At 44.0% G+C, this 10,024-nt stretch overlaps 1 protein-coding gene across 1 annotated transcript in view; it reads right to left on the bottom strand.

Moving 5' to 3' along the window:
• FRAS1 (Fraser extracellular matrix complex subunit 1) overlaps window positions 1-9,441 on the bottom strand; it is a gene marked incomplete at its 5' end in the record, with an annotated part of 40,242 nt that extends 30,801 nt beyond the window's left edge. The window contains 8 exons of the mRNA XM_010014779.1: window positions 1-32; window positions 707-832; window positions 1,283-1,414; window positions 2,108-2,140; window positions 2,838-2,975; window positions 3,390-3,504; window positions 6,615-6,731; window positions 9,263-9,441. The exon at window positions 1-32 is cut by the window's left edge and continues 225 nt beyond it. Of these exons, the coding sequence (XP_010013081.1) occupies window positions 1-32; window positions 707-832; window positions 1,283-1,414; window positions 2,108-2,140; window positions 2,838-2,975; window positions 3,390-3,504; window positions 6,615-6,731; window positions 9,263-9,441 (872 nt within the window). The remainder of the gene's footprint in view (window positions 33-706; window positions 833-1,282; window positions 1,415-2,107; window positions 2,141-2,837; window positions 2,976-3,389; window positions 3,505-6,614; window positions 6,732-9,262) is intronic.
• Between the last annotated feature and the right edge of the window lie 583 nt (window positions 9,442-10,024).

The raw sequence follows: 10,024 nt of genomic DNA on the forward strand, positions 1-10,024 counted from the left end.
TCGAGTGACATCCTCGTAGGTGAAGGTGTCACCTTCCCAAAAGGAAAATGCACAAGTCAGAAAGGCTCTGTTCAGAACACCCATTTCAAATGACCTACAGGCCCCAATTTAGCAAAGGACTTAATAATGTACTAGAGTGGCATTTAATACCATCCATACAGGGATGTGAGTTACGAAGCATTTATTAGTGAGCTTGTGTATATGCAGGGCAGAGGAAAAGCTGTAACCTTCAGAGTTTCACAGACTCCCTTTGCAGTTCCCAGGGAGTGAACAGCTCCTCCTCTCTTCCCAGCTGCTTTGAGAGCTCATGCCTGTCATAGCTAGATAAGGTTTCCCTCTCCACACCTTCTGTTTGCACTACTCTCCTAATATTTGTTCATCTGATCACACACTGGACATAGGTGTCATCAAAATCAACAGTAAAACTCTACAGGAGCTTTCGACTGCTGGATGACAACAGGTTTACATGGACTTCAGTAGAAATGTTCATTAGGTTACTTCAAGGAATTACTTCAGATATGACTTACCATGTAAAACCAAACAGCCTTTTGATTAGCAGCTGGTTAGAGGCAGAGGATTGACACACTTATGGGTGCAGCCCTATCTGTCAGAAGCATCTGTCCTGTCCTGGTCAACTAAACCAGCTATGTGGACAGGCATACGGTGACCCCTCTCTGGTGCTGAGGAAGACTTCTGCTCAACTCACCTGCTCCCATGTGCTCCTGTATGCCTGCGCTGTACTTCAGCACAATGCCATGATGGGGAGGTTTCACCAGTTCAAAGAAAAGACCCTCGGGAGCTGTATCTGTGTCACTCACAGCTAGCTGTATCCCTGTGTGGGAGAAGAGAGCACAGCTTCAGCATCCTCAGGCACTGGGAATATCCCTTAGGTTTTGTGATGTGCTCTTGTGAATGGAGTCAAAAAACTGTTATTCAGTCAGTATGTGAAAATCAGAATAATTCTGGAGCTGCCCTAACCCAAGACCTTGCTGGTTTCGTGGAAATAATTAGTCCCCTGATAATGCTCAGATCAGAGGATGTATCAGAGAACTTACTGCTACTGTGGCTCATTGATGACAGCTATGCAAACCCCCAGCTTATGAGAAAGAAGTGCACGGTTTTCCCAGTGGTTGCTGCTACACTTGTACAAGCAGGTCCTTAGCTACAACAGACAGAGGTGAGTGAGACCAAAACTCCCCTCTGCTCCATCCATGTGGCCTCCTGGCAATAAACACTGTGCCTCGGGCTGAGCTCTGCACCCCCTCCCCTGTGCCCTACTCACCAATGGTGGCTTTGCCTCCCTGGCTGACCTCCAGGAATGGAGCTGTGATCTGGAACACTGGAGGCTGCTGTTCCGTAGAGAGCAGATGAATGACAAACACCATCTCTGGGGTTGTGTGCTCTCCATCAGACACTAGACACAGACAAAACACACACCTGAATGTAGGGATGTGTTTTCAGGGGCTCACCTGGAAAATTCAACTTTCTGTACAAAACCACCACCTTCTCTACACCTCTGTCTAAGGACACAAACACACAGTTCATACCTGCCAGGAGTATTTATCTTTCCCCCTAACTTGACTCCTGGCAGGACAAATGTAACTTCTACAAGTCTGCATCTGTGCATACTATCTTCCATATATCTGATCCATGAGCGCATCAGGTGCACTCATAAATGAGAACATGGACTTCTCCCTGCTGGTAGATCATTCTGCATACCTGTGCTAGAAAGGAAATGATGTGTTAAACAACCGAGCAGATTATCAGTAGTAATTTAATTGTGGAAATATTTCCAATACTGTATTAAAAACCCCAAAATAGTGTAAAACTCTGATGTTCTTGTTCACACTGGGAGAAATCAGGCTTTTAGGACAGATTCCAGGCAACTGCTGGAAAAATGTCTCTACTGAGCTGCAGCTTAGCTTCTATAAAACACTGTTGGGACACAGATGAATTAATATTCCCCAGGCATGTGCATTTCCAGAAATTGCTACTGAGCGCCCATAGGTGTGACTGCAGCAGAAGAAAAGCCAAGGAATAGGAGGCAGCATGAAGGGTACAAGGATAAAACGTGCTTGGGCCAGGAAAGAGCAAACGGTTCACGTACCTGTGAATCGGAAGTTCACCGACTCTGGGAGACCTGAGGGGACAAACACCAGCACAGAGTAATTGTGGTCAGGACAGGAAAGCACACACTGATGTGGACTGGAACAACTTTAGGAGAAATCAAGTGCCTTCTCTTCAGGTAATGAGAGATAACATGCTACCCCCTCCTCCAAACTGTGAAATGCCTCTTGATGTTAGTGAAGGGCATGGCGATGCACAGGACTGCATCTACCATGTACTGTCACTTCACTGCACAATCCTGTGCATCAACTGGTCAAAAGTGCTTGAAGTTTGTCCTGTTTTTGCCCTTCTACCTCCTGCTCCAGACTGTTATTCCTCTGATGATATAAATCTAATATTCTGGTTAAACTGAGTCAGTTACCAATTCTAGTTTCAATCTCAAGGACTAAACTGCCAGTGCATCAAAGATCTCAACCATGGGAGGGGTTACAGTTCCTAATCCCACAGCAGATCAGCAGCTTGCCCGGCACAGCGCCCAGTATCAGCATCGGCGACTCTAAATGCTGCAGTGAATGCTGCCACATCCCCATAATTCATTACACGTTGCTATACCAAACCACCGACTCCTACTTCCTTGCTATCATTCAAGCCTCATGTCCTCACAAATACAGACATAACCATGAAGTCATTCCAGGACTGGAGGAAGAAAAGAAGTCGAGTTAACCTCTGCCAGTCTGGCAAGGCACTACAAAGAAGACTCAGTTCCTTACCCGCAAAGGAGAACGCAATGATCTCTCTCAAGTGAGGAGCTGCAGTCGGTGGACGATAAGCAATCTTGCCATGGTTTATATCTGCTTGGGTGAAATACCTGACTGGGGAGAGAGGCCTGTCTCTATGCTCCACAATACCTACAGAGGCAGAGAGCTCAGTATTAACAGAAGGAACTCATTTTATTTTTAAAGCAAGATACCAAAGGCCACAGCTTCTTTTTCTCTCCCCAGGTGCTCTTTTTTACATCTTCAGTGGTTCCTGAATGAGCAAGATGGCTGTAACTGCATCAAGAGTGACTTCTTGGGACATGAGAAATTAACAGATTCCTCACTTTGTCATTCCTTCAAATACCTCTCACTAGAGAGCTGGAAAGTGAAAGCCAGGGGGCATAACATTCAATATATTCCAGACAATAGTAAGAAAACTGCCTGAGCAGAGCGGCTAGCTCCTAAACAAGCCAAAGAATGATACTCCAAGGGAAAATAATGTGATCAAAAAGCACAGCAATTAATTCAGCAGCACGCAGCCATGTTCTTAATAGGTACACTTGCCTTGGCCAGGAAGGAGAGGGACAGTCACATTGAACAGGATTTTCTCACTGGGAATCTCCGGGTCTACAAAGGAGAGGTGATGGGGCTCAATCACTGTCACACGGTCCTCCAGCACCTCAATAAATACATTAAACCACGAGCATCAAGGCAATTGAAATGGGAAAATTCACCCCAAAATGCACTGAAATAGGGTTTGCTTTGCTGTTGTTAAATATAACAAATATAAAACTGTCTTTGAATGCAGAGGCCTAGGTCTTAGACCTAAAACTGACAAGGAATGGATGGACTGAACCTTTACCAAGTCTCTCTTCTTTTTTGACCTACAGCAACTAAGAAGAGATAAAGGAAAATCTGATTTGATCAAAACCTCCCTCGATGAAGATATAATTAATTGCCTATATAGTTTTCTGGTGTAGTCTTATATGGTTGGACTGGATTTGCTTTTAAAAGAAATCCTGGAAACAACTCAGCCATTTCCATTGGAATATAGATGAACCAAAGCTTTCCCTTTGTTTTAGATCCCTCTAAAAATGTTCTAATCATTCCATTACAAGATTATCATTAGCTAAAGGGTGGCAGTGTGTCAGGGGAATTACAGTGCTGCATGAACAGACTTAAGTGCATAAAAGCAGTTAACTTGCATGTGTTCATCATCCCTAATCCTGTGGAATTAACAGCTATGAGAAGTCACTGAATTAAACAGCTGGGTATGAAAAGCACGCAGCTCATTTCATAATCATGAACAAAATATGGAGAGAACAAGCTAAACTGACAATGTAGGCAATTAATTCATCTGCTTTGGAACATGAAATGATCAGGTTCAGGAACAAGTTACAGGTTTTCACCTGGAAACATTTAACATTTTGTGCTTCCTCTTCAGCCAAGAAGACAGTCTAATTCTGAAGGAGTTTGAAGACAAATGAACAGAACTCAATCACACTGAGGCAAGGAAGTGCAATTTTATAATGGAAAGATTTAAGGTTATGATTGCTTCATAGTTGCCTCCAAGGGCTATTTGTCTCTCCCAAAGGTAGGACTTGCAGGTTGCAAGGGGCCCCTCAGTAAAATGTATTTTATGGCACTATTGAATTTTGTGGTGTGTAATTAGCTATAAAATCCAGCAGTGCACGGCTCAGCCAGATAGCTCTCCCATCAATTTTGTCAATAACGACAACAACAAAAAGTCAGGAGCAGAAAGATACATCGCTGGGTATTGCTCCAGGTAGCAGTCTGAGCATGTTTTATTATTGCCTGGGAAAGGTCACCACTATTTTAAACCCTGACAAGGCTGTTGTGTCACGGACTTCTCACTAATCTCTCTCCCACCTCTTCCTTTGGCTTTTCCTGGTCCCACGCCCGGCAGGCTGTGCTGGTTTAGGAGTCCTTCACCTTTCCTTAGGAGGCTCCTCCCCAGGAACCACTGCCCCTGGGAGAACTGCCACATCTACCCTCCTGAACTGCATGGGCCTCTCACTCTGCTTCTGTCTGTCAGAGAGTGCCCAAAGGCACAGGATTTCTGTTTGATAATGCTGAATGTATGGCGGGCACCTCATGTTCTCTAAATAACTCATCAGAATGAGTAACACCAAAGATGACTGCATGCTACCTTCAAGTTTGTAGACCCAGCTCTCCCTCTCCCTGCAGGAAGCTTCTGCCTGAAGGGCTGGCCTCAGCTCCTTCCATGTTTATTTTAAGTACTCATCTCTGCTTTCTCACCACAACAAAGCTATGAGGCAAAGATGATGTCTAAATCAAACTCTCTGCCTCTGGGGTCCTGGCTTTCTGTGCATCCCAGTGGGTGACCTGGGGTGCTGAGCCCTGAAACGTGCCTCTAGCCCATTCACTTGGCATCCTTCCCTGCAGAACCAAAAAACAGCAGACAAGCAGGAGAAGAATGCTGGAATTCACCCACGCGTGTGATGGGGACACAGGGAAAAGGCATGCACCAAAGTCTGAGAGCTCACAAAATCAACTTTAAACTTCCATGTCATCTTTTCAATTAACACACTCAGGAAAATAATGACATTAGGAGACCACTCTTACCAAAATGGTCATTCCCAGAGTTGATGATGGAATAAAAGGTTCAGTTCCATGGATGCAGATATAAAGGGCTTGTCTGAATGTTTTCCACTGTCGTGGTTCAAGCCCAGCCGGCAACTTGGAACCACGCAGCCGCTCGCTCACTCCCCCCCTTTTCCTTCCTCCCCCCGCTCCCGGCGGGATGGGGAGGAGAATCGAAGGAATGTAACTCCCACGAGTTGAGATAACAGCACTCCAGTAACTAAGGTATAATACAAACCACTACTGCTACCAATAATAATGATAAGAGGAATAACAAGGGGAGAGGACACAACCGCTCACCACCCGCCGACCGATACCCAGCCCGACCCGAGCAGTGATCTGGGCCTTCCGGGTAACTCCCCCCAGTTTCTATACTGGGCATGACGTGCTGTGGTGTGGAATAGCCCTTTGGCCAGTTTGAGTCAGGTGTCCTGTCTCTGCTTCCTCCTGGCTTCCCCTCCTCTCTGGCAAAGCATGAGACTGAGAAAGTCCTTGGTCAGAGTAAACATTACTGAGCAACAACTAAAAACATCGGTGTTATCAGCGTTGTTCCCAGACTGAAAGTCAAAAACACAGCACTGCACCAGCTACTAAGAAGGAGAAAAAATGACTGCTGTAGCTGAACCCAGGACATCCACACACATTATAGTCTGTGCTTCTGATGTCAGAATGATGGATGAAAACTTTCTAATGTGGGTAGTCTACAGTTGTGATAGTTTATGGTGGTATTATTGGCAAGATCTATTCACTGCAATCTCTCTAACCCACAGTTTTTAATTCCTGTCATTCCTAATGGTTTTCGGGAAAGGGTAAGAATTCCATAAAAAGATGTTAAACACCTTAACATCCCTCTCCTTTCCAGTCTATACATTCAGCACTCATAGTATTGAGATTTTCAACTGTTCATGGGTATTTTCTCCCCCATCCTTACTCTTCTAACCTGTCTTTTTTTCCATTTCTACTTCAGCTACCTATCCAGTGCACGTACACTGTTCAATAGATCTAGTTCAATCTTTGAATCAAGCACAACAGCATGGACAACAGCAAGTACAGGAATGAACACTCAGTGGTAACTGCTTTATGTGAGGCTCTGCTCACTGTACAGTGCTGCAAGAAAAGTGGGAACACAGAAACCATCAGCCAGTGGTGTTGGTTCATACTTACAGCCATGTGCAAAGAGGAGCCAAGGGAAAGCTGAGGAGCTCTGGGTGTCTGTGGGAGAACAGCAACGTTGAAGACATGGCTTTGCAAGCTGGACTGTGGACTGGCAGAGCCAGACACCTGCGAAGAAAAGGTCACTCGAATGGATACCTGGCAGAGGACACTACTGCATTTCTAGACCAGTTTCATACCCTCCCTCTGCTCTTTCTGGGAAGGCAATGACACACCTTTCCAGCAGATACCAACCCAAAGCATACATGAATGGCAGTGAATGGGAATTAAGGCCTTTAAATAGTAACCATTAAAGCTTGCACGATCTAGAAATGGTTTACTTCTTTATTAACATTTAGAAATGAATCTGTTTGTCAATTCCCTACCTGCTATTCATTCCTGCTTCCCCCAGTCACTGCCATAGCTTTACTGAATTTTACTTCAACTGTCTGTACACCTTAGTGGAACTTTTCATCACAGGAATAGAAAAAATAATGGGTTTTTAAACCTTTCTCCCACCCTTAAAATGACCATTGGTTGTGCCAATCAGGTGAAAATAACTGGTCTTTTAATAGCAACACTGCACTGGCAGTGACTCCCTGTGATCCCAGCATCTTCCCATTCAAGCTGTGCTCGTGTTTCAGAGAACCATAACAATTTTCCGTAAGCCACTAAAACACCAAGGTTAAGTCAATGGAACCTAAATTAAAATAGCAAACCCGCAGTAATGACATATAAAGCAAATAATATTTAATTCGTAAAAATTCAAAGGAAATTTTACAAACCATCCCCTAGAGATAAGCTTGCAAATGTTCACAGCAATTCTGAGGTAAGGCAAGCACCCAAATATACCCTCCTTCTTTGCTGGACACAGACATGGCTTTATCTTTCAGTAGGGACGGAAGTCCACACTTCAAATCAATAGAGCACTTTGTGAGCAAGAATGGACTTCAGTCCAAACTCAATTTCAAGAAAACACATTAAAAATGCATAAAAATGCATGTTCTGCTGAAGTGAATGAAATTATTTTAGCCATTTGCTGGCCCTGTTTTGCGTTGATGCCATCTGCATGGTAACTGCCAAGATACTGATGAAAACAAGGTGTTAACCCTTTCTGAGATGCCCCAATGGATGGTTCAGGACTTGGACAGATGTGACCCAGGCCATCACCACTTCCTTTCTCAGGAGGGCTCTCCATACAATTATTGCTACTGCTTCAAGATAGTAAACCCAAACATTTAGCTCATGTAAAATGCATACTCTATACGAGGAATGTAGCAATTAAGCTAAAGATTAGCTTATTCAACATTGACGCTCACAGATTCCTCATTATCACTTATGTTAATTACTTTAGAAATTACCTTAATTGCTGCTCTGGTGCTACAGTAATAGCTTCTGACTTGTAAACCAGATGTAACAAATACCACGTGCAAGTGTTCACGTAGGCTTAGCATTATGGGAGGCTGTTAAACCTTCCAAGCAAACAGCAAGGATCTGTCTAAGGAATTTTACAACTGTTACACCTGTAGGGAGATGGGATTTATTGTAGTATTACATCTGCTGGGGAGTATTTGCACCTTTTTGTCTGTTTGCAAGAAAAAATACTCTATAGCAAAAATTAAATTAGTGGCTTAAGGACTGCAGAAAGTAGGAGGGTTGCTTGGTTTTGAGGCTTGCAAAATAAACAGTTTACAAAAAGGCACTCAGAACACTTTGCTCTTGGAGTAAATATTACAGGTTTTATGACAGGGTGATGTATTTGCCATGCAAGATCGAGGGGTTGTACCTCTGGACTGCAAATGGTGCATCGAAACAGCCAGGATATGATCTGCAGTAGCACATCTTGCACAGGGAAGTCCTTTCATAGATGTCTGGACCACAAGGATACTTTAGGAAAGTGTGGGCTACAGGACCTCTGTAAGGGTCTCCTCATGAAGATCCAGCATTCAGCTGGAGGATATCTAGGACAGCCAACATGCTGTCATCCTGTCATGCTGATGGGATGTTACAAGCCTACAGGTTTCATCCTGTGGAGGCTGTAAGTGCAGATCTGCTTGCCTATTAACTCTGGGGACTCTTGATCTCAGAGAGCTTTCCTGCTCAGACAAGCTAGCAGGCACTAGGACAACATCCTTTCTTTTTTACAAAACCCTTTCCTCCTTGAGTTGGAATTGTACAGAAAATCAGGCCAGCTATTAACTTAATAGCTTAAATGTTAGATGCTACTTAACAGACAATTTCCTTCAGATTTGCAATATGGCCTGTGATTTGACATCCAGAAGGTTAATGCCCTTGCATGTGGCTCAACATTATGGGTAGCTGTCTGGCTTCACTGCCACAGATTAAAGCCTGGGGGTCCACATGCAGCAAAAGCTCTCTTGTGCATGAGTAAGAGTCTCCCATGAATACAATGATGGGCTGCATCCATCCTGAAATATAAGCACATCTATATTCATCTACACGTAAGCAGCATGCACCCATATACACACAAGTCTGTATGTGAATACAAATATATATTTACACAACTATTTGTGTGTGCATGTATGTGTATCTATTAAAGCTTTGGCTCACAACATACAGGGTACAGCAGACAGTCATTTCAGAGAAGAATGCCAGCAGAACTGCTGTGCGACTACCCCCACGAATACGATGAGGAGTACCTGGAATTGGAAGGAGTCACTCTCTATTTCAGATCCAGAGTGCCTGTACCACACAATGCCTTCATTGATGTCCTCCTGGGTAAAAGAGGTTGTAGGGGAGGCTGCTCTTCCATCAGGCAAAAGCTGCCATGAGTCTGCTGGGCCATCTGCTGGCATTGGGACCAGAAGCACCACTTCACCTGGGAAAAGCAAAGATAAGCAGCCGTGGCACAACATGTGAGAAAACGCAGAGGAATACATACCTTTTCACCAACTAATGAGTTGACAAGAGTGAGGCACAACCAGGGTTAAATAGCATTGCAGCAGACTAATCATCTTCCCCTCAAGGTTACAGCTTCAGTAACAGAATACAGCATGCTAATTTTTTCAAGGTCAGCTCTTTTCTAGCTCTTTTGGGGACTTATTATATCAAAAAGTATACTCTGCCAACTTCTCTGAACAGAAATCTTAGAGCTCTTGAACAGATAAAGGACCTGGCTTGTAGCTCTTACTGCAAAAAGTATGTAGCTTTTATATCTCTAACATCGAGCTTCTGATTTTTGCATTAGCTTCTCAGCAGAACAGAAATATCACTGGCTTTACTGCAGATGTGACAGAGAACAGCACAGCAGGATGGGGGCATCTCCCACTGGTTATCAGCTTTCCTCGGAGATCCCTGCAAGGGTTGGATTTTGATGTCACTACTAATGTTCAATTTACAAAATAACTCAAAGAGCCAGCCATGTGCTACCCACCAAGAGAAGGGTATCAACATTTGGTCAT

This window comes from Nestor notabilis, unplaced genomic scaffold, assembly GCF_000696875.1.
Source record: "Nestor notabilis isolate BGI_N333 unplaced genomic scaffold, ASM69687v1 scaffold15295, whole genome shotgun sequence".
NCBI lineage: Eukaryota > Metazoa > Chordata > Aves > Psittaciformes > Psittacidae > Nestor > Nestor notabilis.